The sequence below is a fragment of the Oncorhynchus keta genome, chromosome 1 (assembly GCF_023373465.1).
Source record: "Oncorhynchus keta strain PuntledgeMale-10-30-2019 chromosome 1, Oket_V2, whole genome shotgun sequence".
Taxonomy (NCBI): Eukaryota; Metazoa; Chordata; class Actinopteri; order Salmoniformes; family Salmonidae; genus Oncorhynchus; species Oncorhynchus keta.
This window is the reverse complement of record NC_068421.1, coordinates 37,817,320-37,834,591: the sequence shown is the minus strand read 5'-3', so window position 1 is coordinate 37,834,591 and position 17,272 is coordinate 37,817,320. Positions and strand designations below refer to the sequence as shown.

Below are 17,272 nucleotides of genomic sequence, written 5' to 3'. Positions count from 1 at the left end.
TGTCCCTGTTGGCTAATTCCCATCTCTCTCTCTCTCACTCTCTCCCTCTCTCTTCTGTGATTAATTCAGCCACCCAAAATAGCCTGCTATAATTAATGCTATGTTTCTAGTGGAGCATAGTCCCTTTCACACAGACTCAGAGTACAAACATGATAATTGTCAAGAGGCTAACAAGAACAGCACATCCCAAAGTCACTTCCTTTAGTAACCTATATATCACTGGGCTGGTTTCAGAGACAAAAAAGACACCTCCCGTGTTCTCGACTGGAAGTTACAATGCCAAAACCCTAAACAGTATATTCAAACAATGCCGGTCAGAGTGGGGTGGAAGTTCAGCCCGTTGTTTACCAGTCACACCCTGATTATCACAAAGGGAGCAAACGCCCTCCGCTGCCGGCTGCCGCTCAACTCGCCGCTGATTGGATGACCTTTAACCCCATCCCATTGTGGGCCCAGCTGGTCTGTCCCTCCGTGTGTCCGTCTGGCTAACAAAAGGGTGCCAACTTTAAACGCTGCAATCTAAAAGGAAGGGGAAACGATTTGGGGAGATGAGGGGTTGCAAGGCAAACAGTTGCTCATTCAACTGTACATGCTCCTCACCGAAATCCTCAACCATTTCTTAGTGGGCTGCATTAAAATGGGCCAATACCAGCCAAGACAATAGGCCGAAGTTTAAAGTCATTGCACTACAGTGCGGCACCCAGGTCAGACCCAGCCCTGCCCTGGAGAGTCCTGCCCATGCAGCTTCCTGGCTATCCAGGCAGGTGAGCCACACTGTCCCCATTGTTAATGCTCGGCATGTGACACCAAGGAGGGGAAACCATAACACTCAGAGGCCAACAGACTGACAGACGCCCACTGAATAACATGACCCGCTGCGCTCAAGAATGTACGGTATGCAATCAAGACACATGTAAAGAATGTTATAATGCACTGTTGTTTATCGATACATGATACCTATATGTCAGCTCAAGCATTTAAGCAGCTTCTTTATTTGAAATGATAAATACACATGGTACTCAACAGATCATTCCTGGTGTTGCTATGCACATAAGATGATGGGGGTATTTCACGCGTGGATGGCTTGATGTAAAACTTGTCTTGAGTTGTCAACACTTTGGCCTCAAGAAGTCCTTGGGAAGATCCCAATTGCACACTCCTCGAGAGGGGAGGAAATCATCCAATGGGTTTTGAGAAGGAGCCGAGGAGAGAGGACACGAGGTCTATGCAATTGAGATCTACCCCTGCTGTCGGTCTCAGGGCGGAGTCACAGATCAATACAGCACATAAGCACCATCTGTCAATGTATTACATTCTGCTGAGTCACATAATTGTTGCCTTATGGTGACAACAAGGCCCCAATGGCAGGGCCTATAAGTATGGCCATGATGGGATGACAAGAAACTTGAATGCCTGCTACAGTATGATGCTTCCTCATCATCAACCCCAGCCTCAATCATCATTGGTTTCTAACAAGAGGATGAGTGTATCGTGTGGGGGACATCTGGGGTCAATGTCTGGATGCTGTTCTGGACACATATCTCAGCCATCCTACCAGCGTATCAGAACCCGCAAGTCATTGTGTCATTTATTTATTACCATAGTGCTAGGCTTACACACCAGTGAAGCCAGTCATATGTTCTGCATAATGTGTGTCGATCCCTCCATACCGGCCCTGGCTTGTCGTTCACCACCCATTCCCACACCGCCGGAAGGAAGGTCCACAAAACTGATGTTCTTTATAGCCTTCCATTACAATAGGATACAGCAGCAAAACTACACTTCCTTTCAGCCGCACCTATACTGTTCCAGTTGACTGTTCCCTTCGCCATATCAGAGGATGCGGACATGTAGCCTACATGAGAGTATAAGGTGTTTCATTGCAGGCATGCGTCGTATAAAAATGCATGGCGCGTTTTTGAAATGTATTACTGTAGAGATGAATAGGCAAAAACTACTGCCGCACAGAACACGATAGAAGGTGGGCATATGGCTCTATTACACAGGACACAGATATTTCATAATTTACCTTTCAATAAAACACAGATCACGTTTCCACACAACAAGCAGAATACAATATATATACATCTGACTCAACGTAATGATTCGGCAATGCAGAGCGGCTTGTAAGGGTGGTCTTGACTGAAACATATGCTACTGCAGACACTGCAAATCATTTAACATATTACATGCATATAAATAGCCTATTTCAAAACTATTGGCTGCAGTTATTTTTCAATAGATCTAAACTGTTTCGCATCTTGTTCCTACTAATTGATCCCATTTCTTGGATTTGAAAACGAAGAAGAGTTCCAAGACATGCACGCGCGGAGATGAATTCATTATTAACCATTCAAAATCAACAAAACATCAAGTCACCATAAATAACGGTATGGGGTATAGGGAATATAGAATGAACTCACCAATGAGAAGAGTGAATAATTGTGTGAGTCCGTGCCGCCTTTTGTGTAATCCAATCCCAACGAAATATGGAAGAACATGTAATTTCAGAATGTCTTCATGAACATTGGATGGAGCGATGATTCGATGCGGGCAAGTGGTCTTCGTGATGCAAATACTTGTACGAGTCAATCCGCTTATAAAACAATAAAACAAAAAAACAAGACGAGCAGTAAACAACGATTTAGATAAATGTTTTGTAATATTTATGCTTTAGTTGACTGTGCAGTTACTGTCGCACAGATTGGGTTCCTCTCCCAACTCCAGTCGCTGGCCCTGCCTTCTGAGCGAGCCTATTGGCACAGACGCCCGGACATGCAAATTTACTCTACCCGTTAAAGTTTTGCAAAAACACAACGGACCCATGTTTCAGACACTCTACAGCGCCACCGTGTGTTTTATATTAACCTTTATTTAACTAGGAAAGTCAGTTAAGAACTTAAGAACAAATGCTTATTTACAATGACGGCCTACACCGGCCAAACCCGGACGACGCTGGGCCAAATGTGCGCTGCCCTATGGGTCTCCCAATCACGGCCGGTTGTGATCCAGGATTCGAACCAGGGTCCTGTAGTGACGCCTCTAGCACTAATAAGCATTGCCTAGACCGCTGCACCACTCGGGTGTCCATAATAATTTTAAAAAAAGTGGCTACACTATTGCACACTTAATTAACAGCTATTTTCTTTCAAGTTGGATTGTAGTAAACCTAAATTGGTATTTAAGACTAAAATAAACGGGCTTTAAATTGACAAATGTTCTTGTCAGGCAGAAGATGCCATGATGTCCTGCCTTCAAGATTGTGGATGAGAATCTACTGAATGATTGATGTGTGGGCTAAAAAGCTTCAGAGATCAATTCTGACTGTGAAGATCCTAAAAAGTTTCCAGATTTAACTTCTATTAGAAATAGATTTCCTCAAATGACTTTCTGGTTTCAGTAGACATCAGCTTTTAGCAAGAAACAGTGGAATGTGCTGCCTAATAAAATGTCAATTTTCATGCCGATATAAACTAAAACCATCTGGTCATTATTAGCACTGTTGCAATCCAACTTTCCATTACGCTATACTACAGCATCACTGAGACTTTCCTTTCCCAGTTTATGTGCTAGTCATTACATCTTAGTTGATAAATGACTTGAGAAGTGGCAATTAATACTAACACTCATATTCGTTTGGCCCTACATGCGTACTTGTGTAACTTAAAGCTTGGACTTCAGAGCAGCACGCTTCTCATAAAGCATAGTTAAGGTTTTCAAAACAAATACACTGACCTCTTTGTCTTTTACTGTGATTGGGTTGAATAGAGTTAGACTGTGATCGAACATTATTGATAGCTTCAGGGTCTGACAGGAAGTCTACTTAGTCAATAATCTACTTTGACAATCAGAGGTATGTGTGGTGCAAGGGCAAGGTAGATGGGCCAGAGATGAATAAACACAGTGGATGACTGTGCATTAGATTATTGTGGAGGAAATAGCATCAGAATGGTAGGATCTATTACCATAATGTTGTGTGCATGTCGACCCTGGAAGGTATACTCTATTTCAGTCCAGAGACATGAACAGTGAATGACTCATAGGGAGTGACGAAGGGAGTCCAACAGCCCAACCTTCATCTCTGTGTGCACCGTGCAGTGCTTCTCCTTACATTTACATTACATTTAAGTCATTTAGCAGACGCTCTTATCCAGAGCGACTTACGAACATCAAAGAGTTTAGCAGCACATACAGCAACGCAAGAGCCAGTTAGTCAATGTCCACTTCCCTGCCAAAAATCTTGATGTCTAAAAGGTTTTTCATGTTACCTACTGACCAGGTACATTACCTCATTTACTAGCAGGCACCTGCTAGCACAGGGGTGTATTCATTAGTGCAAACCGTTGCAACGAAATGAATGCATCTTATTGGAGAAATTGAGCTTAGTCCTCCCCATTTCAGCCCGTTTGGGTCTGAATTAAAACCCTGTTTAAACAGCTAGCCAGTGGCAAAAGGTCTCCATTTTAGTCAACTGTTTATTGCAAGGATGGAAACCCACAGAATAATCATTTGTCTCTACGGAGCTGAAGTATGGGCCCAAAGTGCATGTACAGCATATGTGAAAATGTCACATATTTATGCCGAGGCTTTTTACAGTTGGCGTCATCTAGCAGGAATATTTTATTGCACTGTTTAAGGACATCTATGGTTTCCATCAAACAGTCCTTTAAAATACATACAAACACTGCTTTTCTAACATATCATGGAAATTCATTCACAAGATGGCTTAATACTGCAACCCAACAAGGCAGTGAAATAAGCCTTGTATTTTGAGACTAGTATAGAAGAAGATATTTTCTGGCATTAAATAGTAAATCTCCCAGACATTTATCTTTTTTTTTGTTGCCAAAAATATACCTGTTGGAAGATTGCAACAATATTTGAAAGAGTAATCTTTGTAGTGTGTACAATTATGTCCAACTTACTTTTCGGTGTCAAAATGCCTTTTAGTACAAACAGTGCCATTTTCAGAAGCAAATGTCATGTTTGTGGCATTAACATGTAATAATCCATCTGCATTAAAATGAGTTTGTTGTAAACCATTGGACCAGGGTACATCAAAAACACAAAACCACACTCAAAACATATTACCCCCCCCAGAGACACAGCACAAATCAGTTATATAGCCTTCATACCGTTACATTAAACAAATATTATTAACACCAATCTCAAGTGATTCAATCACACAAATGCCATAGAGTTTCTTTCTGTGTTTGTTTATACAAGCAGACACTCCACCTACCACTCCTTACTGTCAGCCCACCTCATTAAGTGGTGGAGTGGCATCAAGTCAAAGTACTGGGAGTCAGTAGATCACCCATGTAGTACAGTTACCCTCTCTTAAATAAACCTTGTCCACAGCCATGGGACTTCTGCCAGAGAGTGACCACTAGTAATGACCTTTGACCCCATCTAGGCCTGAACTTGGGCAGCCTGCTCCTTCTCCAGCCGCCGCTGTTGGTAGGAATTGTAGATGTCCAGGAACATGTCCTTGCAGGCAATTTTGGCGCCAAGCTTGGAACAGATGAGGAAGGAGCCGGCCATCTTGCGGTGCAGGGAGTAGGTCTCCTCGGGGGGCGGGGTGAGGCGGTGACGCAGCATGACGGGGATCAGGCTCTGGATCCGCTGCGTGGTGCTCTGGGTGCCAAAGTCAAAGGGGTCAGAGTTGGCGAAGGCCTCGCCCAGGATCATCACCGCCTCCACGTGGGCGTCCTGGAACGCCTGGGGAGAGGGGGCATTTTCAACAACTTGGTAACACTCCGCATGTATAACGCTTTATTTCTTGTTAGAAGCATGTCTGAACCTTTATTATGGTCTCAAAATGATTAACATTATATGTCCCTCGGTTTCTTTACTGACTCAAAAGTGTAGAAAAGTACATGGCTATGTATACAACCCCGCCCCAGTAGAAGGAGAGGAGAAAGGGAACAGAGAGAGAGAGAAGGGCGATGTCATAAACCACACATTTTAAAAAATGTATACACTTCATGACACCATGGTTATCACTGCAGAAAAATACCCTCTTACCTTGGCCTCAAACCCCGTGAGGAACTTGAGGTCCTTGGATTTCTCCAGAACAGTCTCCCTATCTCCGATGGAGGCTGCGTGCACCACCTGGACACAGACAGACCAACTTGCGCCATCAAAAAGGTTACAGAGAACTAAATCAAAGCCATTTGATATGCTGTGCTCCTGGGTCTAAAATGTTAATGGGATCTGTCATTCGTCGGGTAATTGTTAGGGCACACAGAGGCAAAACGTTGTCCAGGTAGTACATCCCTGTTTCGGTCCATTTTCTTTCGTTTGGCGTTTAATGCACACGACTCAGATTCATTTACCTGTACGTAATCATCTGTGAAGGCCTCAGGGAAATCCCGGCACGCACCGAAATCCAACAGAATAATCTGGAGACACAAAGTGGGCGGAGGATTAACTACGTAACATCCCCACCAAAACAACAATCACCATCACACATGTTCATGAATGCGGGGAATAAAGTGGTATTTTCTTCTGAAAATGTATGATACATTTTTTATACATGTATTCAGTGTACATGTATTCAGTGTATTTCAGTATACATGAAATCCATTATAAAGCGATTTAATACAAAAATATGATTGAAGGTTAGAGTCATGGTATTGATGAATGACAGAGGTTAAGTCCCCAAATGGCACCCAATTCCCTACATACAAATCAGTGCACCCTGTGGGCTCTGGTGAAAAGTAGCACACTATATCGGGAATAGGGTGCCAGATGAGACACCGCCAGCATCTCGTCAAAGGCTCACTCGCCCTCTCACCTTGTTCTGCTCAGCGTTGTAAAAGAAGTTGGCCCAGTTGGGGTCCGTCTGCATGAAGCGGAACTCAAAGAGCTCTCTCAGACACAGCTGTAGGATGTTGAAGCAGATCTGCAGGGGAGAGGAGATGTGGGACCACAGGGGTTAGTTTACCACTCCTAAACTAAGTCCCAAAATGGTACCAAATAGAGAACAGGGTGACATTTGGGATGCACCCCCTACATAGTGTGAGTGATATCAGTGTCACCGCTCGACTTGGGATACTGCCCCCTGCTGGTCCAAATGAGCCATGTGCATAGTGTTGCATCAGAAATGTGGTTTTAGAGCGCCCTTTTAAAGTGTTAATAATGCTCTCCTTTATCTGTCGTTTTCATTTAATCCCAACGCCACAGGTGCTGAATCGTGAGTGGAGTCATTTTAAACCAGATTCCACAATCACTTGAGCCATCTAATAAATGTGAATGATTCCTCTACTTCTGGGTGTAGAGACAATGGCGAATGAGTCATTGCTTCAGGATTTGGGGGGGAAATGCATATCTTCATATCAATGACAACTGAGCAGAGCACATTATACAGGTGGTCTGCAGAGTCATAACTTAGCAACTTATCTAACGGTTAAGACAGGGTTTCCCCATCTCAGTCCTCGGGACCCCAAGGGGTGCAACGTTTTGGTTTTTGCCCTAGTACAACACAGCTGATTCAAATAATCAACTAATCATCAACTAATCATCAAGCTTTGATCATTTGAATCAGCCGTGTAGTATTTAGAGGTCGACCGATTAAATCGGCATGGCCGGTATTTTTGGAAGCCGATTATGTCCGATTACATTGCACTCCACGAGGAGACTGCGTGGCAGGCTGACCACCTGTTATGCGAGTGCAGCAAGGAGCCAAGGTAAGTTAGCTAGCTAGCATTAAACTTATCTTGTAAAATAAATCTTCACATAATCACTAGTTAACTACACATGGTTGATGATATTTCTAGTTCTAGTCCTGCGTTGCATATAATCAATGCGGTGCCTGTTAATATATCATTGAATTACAGTCTACTTCGCCAAACGGGTGTTTTTTAACAAGCGCATTCGCGAAAAAAGCACTGTCGTTGCACCAATGTGTACCTACTAGAGGTCGACCAATTAATCGGAATGGCCGATTAATTAGGGCCAATTACAAGTTTTACTAACAGTCGGAAATCGATATTTTTGGGCGCCAATTTGCGATTACTTTTATTATTATTTTTTTTTTATACCTTTATTTAGCTAGGCAAGTCAGTTAAGAACACATTCTTATTTTCAATGAAGGCCTAGGAACGGTGGGTTAACTTCCTCGTTCAGGGGCAGAACGACAGATTTTCACATTGTCAGCTCGGCGGATCCATCCTTGCAACCTTACAGTTAACTAGTCCAACGCAATAACGACCTGCCTCTCTCTCGATGCACTCCACAAGGAGATTGACTGCCTGTTACGCGAATGCAGTAAGCCAAGGTAAGTTGCTAGCTAGCATTAAACGTATCTTATAAAAAACAATCAATCATAATCACTAGTTAACTACACATGGTTGACGATATTACTAGATATTATCTAGCGTGTCCTGCGTTGCATATAATCTGACTGAGCACACAAGCATCTAAGTATCTGACTGAGCGGTGGTAGGCAGAAGCAGGCACGTAAACATTCATTCAAACAGCACTTTCATGCGTTTTGCCAGCAGCTCTTCGTTGCGCGTCAAGCATTGCGCTGTTTATGACTTCAAGCCTATCAACTCCCGAGATGAGGCTGGTGTAATCAGGCTGGTGGCTGGCTAGCTAGTTAGCGCGCGCTTCAAACTTCACTCGCTCTGAGCCTTGGGGTGGTTGTTCCCCTTGCTCTGCTTGGGTAACGCTGCTTCGATGGTGGCTGTTGTCGTTGTGTTGCTGGTTCGAGCCCAGGGAGGAGCGAGGAGAGGGACTGAAGCAATACTGTTACACTGGCAATACTAAAGTGCCTAAAAGAACATCCAATAGTCCAACATTAATGAAATACAAATGGTAGAGGGAAATAGTCCTATAATAACTACAACCTAAAACTTCTTACCTGGGAATATTGAAGACTCATGTTAAAAGGAACCACCAGCTTTCATATGTTCTCATGTTCTGAGCAAGGAACTGAAACGTTAGCTTTCTTACATAGCACATATTGCACTTTTACTTTCTTCTCCAACACTTTGTTTTTGCATTATTTAAAGGAGGCTAAATAGATTTTATTGTTGTATTATATTAAGTGTTCATTCAGTATTGTTGTAATTCTCATTGTTACAAAGAAAAAAATTAAATCGTCCGATTAATCGGTATCGGCTTTTTTGGTCCTCCAATAATCAGTATCGGCGTTGAAAAAAATCATAATCGGTCGACCTCTAGTACCTACCCATAAACATCAATGCTTTTCTTAAAATCAATACACAAGAAAAAACATTTTAAACCTGCATATTTAGTTCATATCGCCTGAACATTAATTTATTTTAACGAGAGAAATTGTGTCACTTCTCTTGCGTTCTGTGCAAGCAGAGTATGTGCAGCAGTTTGGGCCGCCTGGCTCGTTGCGAACTGTGTGAAGACCATTTCTTCCTAACAAAGACCATAATTAATTAGCCACATTTTTACATAATTATGACATAACATTGAAGGTTGTGCAATGTTACAGCAATATTTAGACTTAGGGTTGCCGCCCATTCGATAAAATACGGAACGGTTCCGTATTTCACTGAAAGAATAAACGTTTTGTTTTCGAAATGATAGTTTCCAGATTTGATCATATTAATGACCTAAGGCTCGTATTTCTGTATGTTTATTATAATTAAGTCTATGATTTGATAGCGCAGTCTGACTGAGCGGTGGTAGGCAGCAGCATGCTCGTAACCATTCATTCAAATAGCACTTTCCTGCGTCTGCCAGCAGCTCTTCTTCAAGCATTGCGCTGTTTATGACTTCAAGCCTATCAACTCCCGAGATTAGGCTGGCAATAGTATAGTGCCTATAAGAACATCCAATAGTCAAAGATATATGAAATACAAAATAGTATAGAAAGAAGTAGTCCTATAATAAATACTACCTAAAACTTCTTAACTGGGAATATTGAAGACTCGTGTTAAAAAGGAGCCACCAGCTTTCATATGTTCTCATGTTTTTTGAGCAAGGAACTTAAACGTTAGCTTTTTTACATGGCACATATTGCACTTTTACTTTCTTCTCCAACACTGTGTTTTTGCATTATTTAAACCAAATTGAACATGTTTCATTATTTTGAGACTGAATAGATTTTATTGATGTATTATATTAAGTTCAAATAAGTGTTCATTAAGCATTGTTGTAATTGTCATTATTACAAATATATATATAAAAAAATGAACTAAATAAATAAATAAATAAATAAATAATAATCAGGCCGTTCAATCGGTATTGTTTTTTTGGTCCTACAATAATCGGTATTGGCGCTGAAAAATCATAATCTGTCAACTTCTAGTACTATTAGGGCAAAAAAATCTAAACGTGTACCCCTTGGGGTCCGCGGGGCCGAGTTTGGGAACTCTGAGTTAAGGACAGTCAGAGCTACAAAAAAAGGTCTCCAGTCAGTCACGGAGTTAGACTAAGGTTAGGCAATGCTGTGGCTACAACATCACCCCACAGCGCTACAAGGAAAAAGGCCATTCACCACATTTACCCAATGTTTATTCTCCTGGGTGGAGTTCAACTCTAACCTGATTCCTTGTCTCCTGATCCAGATCCACACAGCTGTCCAGTGGTACCCCTGACACCAGCTCCATGGCCAGAACCCTCCTTCCTGAGAGCTCGTCCACCACAAATGGCACGTGGAAAAATGGGTCATCCGCCAGAAGTGACCTGAGGCCAGAGGCAGACAGAGATCATTAATCTCCTCAACAGGACTGAGCTGGTACATTGCTATGCATCAATACACAACAGGCCCACAAATTGTACTACCATCATATTCACAGTGCATTAGGGAGAGTATCATCCTGACAGGAACTGAAATAAATAAAGATAGAAATCACAAGAGGGCCAGCTTCCCCAATACTGTGAAAAGTGGTATTTAATTTATACTCACTGTATAGTAACATTTGGATACACTAAGAGGACTACTACAGGCTATTCAAGTTAATTATCCTTCTGAAGAGATATCATGACAGACTCAGTGTTGTAGGGCTTACTTAAAATGCTTGGCACTCTCCGCCTCTCTCTTGTAGTCGCACTCCCACGCCAGCTCTCTTTGAAGGACTTCTAGACTACTGTCTGCAAACAAGCCTGTGAGAAAATAAATGTCAATGTAAGGCAGCCTCCTGAGGGCATTTTCCCAAGTACGAGGATATCTTTCTCACTACAAAGCATTCAAGTAGATTATTTCACTAATGAAAACCACTATATAAGTTGAATACATTATTATACGTTTGGATGTCTGAACCCTTACCTTCTGGTAGAACAATACTCATCTTCAGCACAGACATCAGGTTGTTGATGTCACTGTGGATGCTCTCAACTACTCCTGGGTACTGAGAGAGAGAGCGAGAACAGACATCCAGAATTACATGAGAAAACAACAAAGACTGTCTGAGAATAACAAGAATCTAATCTTAGAGCTCCCTTGACAAAAACCCTGCGATAATCTCTTTCCCAGAACAAGAACATGTTTTACAATTTACTGTTAAAAAGAGGCAACCAACCCTTAACTAGGGATCAGGATTTTAGGTCGGTTTTTTTTCTTCTTTTCCAGCCAAAGATAAATAATCTACAAATAAAACCTAATCTATTCATGGGTTATTGACTGATACTATTGATGCTATACTACTGAACCTGGAAACGCAGCCCGGTTCTCTTTGGATGTCAAAGAGTATGGGATCCCTCACCTGGATCTTCATGGCGACCTCCCTGCCGTCCTGCAGCATCCCGTGATGCACCTGGCCAATGGAGGCGGCGGCGAAGGGCTTTTCGGCAAACGACGACAGCTTCTCCCTCCAGCCCGCACCTAGCTCCTCCTCCAGAACTTTCTGCAGTCACATACACAGCAGAGCGGAGAGTGTTGGAGTTCAATTCGATTCCAAAATGACTTGCTAACAGTCGTAGCAGTGGAATGTCCAATATTACTGTACAATATCTGAAGTTCAAGAATACTCCCGATAGGAGCAGCAATCTAAGGCACTGCACTAGAGACGTCACTACGGACACCCTGGCTGTATCACAGCCGGCCGTGATTGGGAGTCCCCTAGGGAGGCGCAAAATTGGCCCAGCATCGTCCGGGTGTGGCCGGTGTAGGCCTTCATTGTAAATGAGAATTTGTTATTAACTGACTTGCCTAGTTAAATAAAAGGATAAATACATTTATTTGTATCATCATTTCAGTGTATGCATGACTCACATTCATCTGCCAGGCGGGCATGAAGTCCGCGCTCTGTCGGACTCGCTCAAAGATCTTCTGTAGCTGGGGGTTTATGAAGGAGTTATCTACCGGGAAGAACACAACACATGTTACATTTGACCTAGCATGCATAATGTGTTGAATTGGTAATACTTTACATAGGATGTAATGTAGCATCTATAATGCCTTTATAGATGCAGCATAACCATCAAACAAGTATTCCAATTGAATTCATCAAAGATAAATGTGATGGGTGACAGAGGGGAGGGGTAGACCATTATACCTTGTATACTGAGCATCTGTCCTATTTTGAGGGCTGCCCCTCTGACTTTGCACAAGGTGTCCACTATCCTCTCAGCATTGGCCTCGGACAGGAGAGGAGAGTCCAACAGGGCACCCTCTGAGAGAGACATGGTCGAGTTTATTACGGAATCGCAATGAAGGAGAGAAGCAAGCATTCAGTAAAACAAACTACGGTCTGAATTCATGAGCAAGACCGGAGTAAACTCTTACATGAGAAATACTGTATATCATAACATTCAATGGTGAACCAATCAATAGTGAGAGGAACTTCAAATCAGTCCAGATTCAGCACAATGCCAGCCTGGCGGTCAATCGAACAACCTATCACGCAGCTTCTTCATCTCAGGGTATGTTTCAGAGATGCTTGGAGGAACCTACAGTTGAAGTGGGAAGTTTACATACACTTAGGTTGGAGTCATTAAAACTCGTTTTTCAACCACTCCACAAATGTCTTGTTAACAAACTACAGTTTTGGAAAGTCTGTTACAACATCTACCTTGTGCATGACACAAGTCATTTTTCCAACAATGGTTTACAGATAGATGAATTCACTGTATCACAATTCCAGTGGATCAAAGGTTTACATACACTAAGTTGACTGTTCTTTAAACAGCTTGGAAAATTCCAGAAAATGTCATGGCTTTAGAAGCTTGTGATAGGCTAATTGACATTATTTGACTCAATTGGCGGTGTACTTGTGGATGTATTTCAAGGCCTACATTCAAACCCAGTGCCTCTTTGCTTGACATCATGGGAAAATCAAAAGAAATCAGCCAAGACCTCAGAAAACATTTTTTAGACCTCCATAAGTCTGGTTCATCCTTGGGAGCAATTTCCAAATGCATGAAGGTACCACGTTCATCTGTACAAGCAATAGTACGCATGTATAAACACCATGGGACCTCGCAGCCGTCATACTGCTCAGGAAGGAGACGCGTTCTGTCTCCTAGAGATGAACGTACTTTGGTGCAAAAAGTGAAAATCAATCCCAGAACAACAGCAAAGGACCAGCTGGAGGAAACAGGTACAAAAGTATCTATATCCACAGTAAAATGAGTCCTATATCGACATAACCTGAAAGGCTGCTCAGCAAGGAAGAAGCCACTGCTCCAAAACCACCATAACAAAGCCAGACTACGGTTTGCAACTGCACATGGGGACAAAGATCATACTTTTTGGAGAAATATCCTCTGGTCTGATTAAACAAAAATAGAACTGTTTGGCCATAATGACCATCGTTATGTTTGGAGGAAAAAGGGGGAGGCTTGGAAGCCGAAGAACACCATCCCAACCGAGGAGCACGGGGGTGGCAGCATCATGTTGTGGGGGTGCTTTGCTGCAGGAGGGATTGGTGCACTTCACAAAATAGATGGCATCATGAAGCAGGAAAATTATGTGGATATATTGAAGCAACATCAAGACATCAGTCAGGAAGTTAAAGCTTGGTCGCAAACGGGTCTTCCAAATGGACAGTGACCCCAAGCATACTTACAAAGTTGTGGCAAAATGGTTTTAAGGACAACAAAGTCAAGGTATTGGAGTGGCCATCACAAAGCATTGACCTCAATCCTATAGAACATTTGTGGGCAGAACTGAAAAAGCATATGTACGGGCAAGGAGGCCTACAAACCTGACTCATGTTACACCAGCTCTGTCAGGCGGAATGGGCCAAAATTCACCCAGCTTATTGTGGGAAGCTTGTGGAAGGCTACCCGAAATGTTTGACCCAAATTAAAGGCAACGCTACCAAATACTACTTGAGTGTATGTAAAGGTATGACCCACTGGGAATGTGATGAAAGAAATAAAAGCTGAAATTAATCGCTCTCTCTCCTATTATTTTGACATTTCACATTCTTACCATAAAGTAGTGATTCTAACTGACCTAAAACGGGGAATTTTTACTGGGACTAAATGTCAGGAATTGTGAAAAACGGAGTTCAAATGTATTTGGTTAAGGTGTATGTAAATTTCCGAATTCAACTGTACCTGCACGCTTGGCTCCCATAGACTGCTTCGCCACCTCTGCAATGGCACCTAGTCCCAGCCCAACTGCCAGACCTGCCAACGAGACAGACATAAGGAAGTGTGCGAAACACTACATTGTTTCACTTGAGACGCACACTGATCTCTCCTTTGTCTGGCCATCATACACATGTGCCATTTAAGTAAGAGAAGCCTTTTTGTCCTAGACTTGACACTCCGGTACCACTTGCCATGTGGTAGTAGAGAGAACAGTCTATGACTGGGGTGGCTGTGGTCTTTAACAATTTTTAGGGCCTTCCTCTGACACCGCCTGATGTAGAGGTCCTGGATGGCAGGCAGATTAGCCCCAGTAAAATCAAGGTCATAGGGACTGGGCTGTGCAATGATGTAATGACTATAATGGTTGATTTAATAATGTACTATACATTTTGATTGATTGTAATATAGCTGCATGCTGGCTGGGTCATGTTTCTTTAGGCATCGGTTGTATGGCATTCTATCAATAGAATCCTATAGGTGTACCTAATAAAACTGCAATATCTGGGGTTGATTTCCATTCACTGCAGTGAAACTCTTACCCCCGAAGTTGACCAGCCTGCTGATTCTCGTGGCAGGGACCTTCCTCTCTCTTGCACGATCACTAAGCTGTTAAAATGAGACTTCCATTAAAACAATATCTAACACCAAACATTATCAAATTAGCTAATTTGAGCTACAACCTGCAACATCTAAATTATTTTAGGCTAAAAGACCACAGTCTCGTGCCAAAGGATAACACTGCACAGCAAGAGATGTTACATAACATAAGGGCCTGAGAGACTACATGCCACCATGTTTCAGCTATAGCACATACCTGGAATAATACAGTACCAAATCGGTAGGCCTATATAAAACTGGCTCATCTCAAAGGATATATTTAGATTTACAATATTCATGAGAAGCACAGCACAGTAGTATAAATGTACATGTATAAATGTATGTATAAAGACCACCATTGCATACTTCTTTAGAAAATGGGGAAATGATTTCCTAATATAGCAAAGACCAACTTAACCCCCAATGTCCCCATCATGATTTACAACCACAATGCCAGCCCAGGAGGTAAGCATACATCACTGACCTTCTGCTTAACAATAGGCTTGGCGAGTGCCTGCTTGGACTCCCTGGCCTTCTTGATGTCCTCTGGGGTGAGTCTGGCCACTACCGAGTCATGGACAAACCTGGTGTGGTGTTGCGTCGAGGCGATGTGCAGGAACCGGGCACTTTGGCCGGGCAAGCCTGCTCCCCCTGGACCCCGGGCTGGGCTGGGAGGAACTCCGCTGGGCATCTCTGTGGCCCCTGGGCCTGGGGGGAATTCAGAGCCCACCGCCCACTTAGCAGCCTCATCCGGGTCCATTTCCTCCCATCCCTCAGCATCAGGGAACACATCATCCTTGATAGACTGTTGCTGAATATGGAAAACGTCACATTCAGTGCCTCACGCAATGTCACGGCAGGCAATAGACACCATGGTGCACGCAACTGTATTAGGCAGAGTACTAAAACACTTCATGCAGCCTAAAAGCTGAAAAGGGCACTGAACTGTGATAATGCGTGTACATCTATTTATTTGATGTGTGCAGAAAGGCCCCCTTCTCTCCCGTGTGAACATACCATGGCAGAACCACCCATGACTGTGCCCATCACGCCCTCGACCACCTCCTGGGCAGCTTTGACCCTAGTGCCCAGCGTGGAGTTACAGCCCATTAGCCTCAGCATCTCCCCCTGGGTGTTGGCAAACGCTTGGCCAACCTTCCCTGCTCCCCGCAGCACCTGAAACACCTCAGCTAGCATCTATGCAAAGACACACACACACACACACACACACACACACACACACACACACACACACACACACACTTTATGCAATTTAGCTACCTATATATTTAGTCTAAGCTTGGCTTATCATTGAAGAAGATTCAGTATGCATGACATGTAATGCACACACGTGTGTCTTCGACCTGCACTCTTCACAGGCTATATAAGTAACTCATATGCTTTCCCAAAGACGTTGTCGTTTGATTACCAAGTGAAGATTGTGTCGTAACTGCACCACTATCGAATATAAAGAGGCAAAATTTCGATTTTTAATTTGGGTAACGTTGAATGCATAGATTTAACCTAAGCATGTTGTTCACACTAGCTACTAAGTTAGCTAGCTAGTCTTCACACCCCAACATCAACGCTAATGAATCACTTAGTTAACTTTAGCTAGATAGTTTAAAATATACCGAGGAATTGTCAGTCACTTACGATTGAAGGGATGCTTTCTATAGAATGTGCAGTGGCTGACGACTGTCCTCTTGCCCGTGAAGTCAATGGAGGCTGTTTTGCAACAACTTTCAGACCCAGAAATAGAGGTTTAACTAGATTGACAGACGTGCCTGTGGTCCAACTGCGCCGGGCAAAATAGGATAAGGCTGGCGTAATATCACTAGACCAATCCTACGCCAGGTTTCAATGATGTAATGTGTGATTTGACGGAGGAACGTCTGTCCACTGAACAAATCAGAGAAGTGAAAGGTGTGGCTACGACAACCTAATGGCTAATAACATATTAATGGGCGTATCATGAGGAAGCATGCTGGTGTTTGGAATGTAGTTTAAAAATCTTGAGGATGGTGCTGATGCTCAGTGGCGTGTATTTATGGATGCAAAGGAAAGCCAGGCTTCCCCCAAAAATTGACCAAGAAAACAAATATATACAATAATTTATATTTCGTCTCTCTTGAGTTTCATAATGTCA

At 42.9% G+C, this 17,272-nt stretch overlaps 2 protein-coding genes and 1 long non-coding RNA gene across 5 annotated transcripts in view; 1 reads left to right on the top strand and 2 right to left on the bottom strand.

Moving 5' to 3' along the window:
* The window catches only part of LOC118396326 (numb-like protein), a 102,537-nt gene extending 99,799 nt beyond the window's left edge, over window positions 1–2,738 (bottom strand). For all 3 annotated transcript variants that reach the window (XM_052524020.1, XM_052524019.1, XM_052524018.1), the window contains exon 1: window positions 2,424–2,738. The gene's annotated coding sequence lies outside the window, so the exon portion shown is untranslated. The remainder of the gene's footprint in view (window positions 1–2,423) is intronic.
* Window positions 2,739–4,459: 1,721 nt separating this feature from the next.
* Window positions 4,460–16,948, bottom strand: LOC118384490 (atypical kinase COQ8B, mitochondrial-like). The gene is made up of 15 exons (XM_035771081.2): window positions 16,780–16,948; window positions 16,141–16,320; window positions 15,608–15,934; window positions 15,066–15,132; window positions 14,491–14,562; window positions 12,483–12,599; window positions 12,200–12,285; window positions 11,691–11,831; window positions 11,255–11,336; window positions 10,998–11,091; window positions 10,530–10,671; window positions 6,800–6,907; window positions 6,339–6,404; window positions 6,028–6,114; window positions 4,460–5,721 (listed from the first exon to the last, which is right to left on the bottom strand). The coding sequence occupies exons 2-15, from the start codon at window positions 16,318–16,320 to the stop codon at window positions 5,413–5,415; spliced, it is 1,878 nt and encodes a 625-aa protein (XP_035626974.1). The 5' UTR covers window positions 16,780–16,948; the 3' UTR covers window positions 4,460–5,412.
* LOC118384496 (uncharacterized) lies at window positions 6,917–11,695 on the top strand. Its single transcript, XR_004825840.2, has 3 exons — window positions 6,917–7,691; window positions 10,554–10,723; window positions 11,558–11,695. It is a non-coding gene; the product is annotated as an uncharacterized LOC118384496 (long non-coding RNA).
* Window positions 16,949–17,272: the final 324 nt, after the last annotated feature.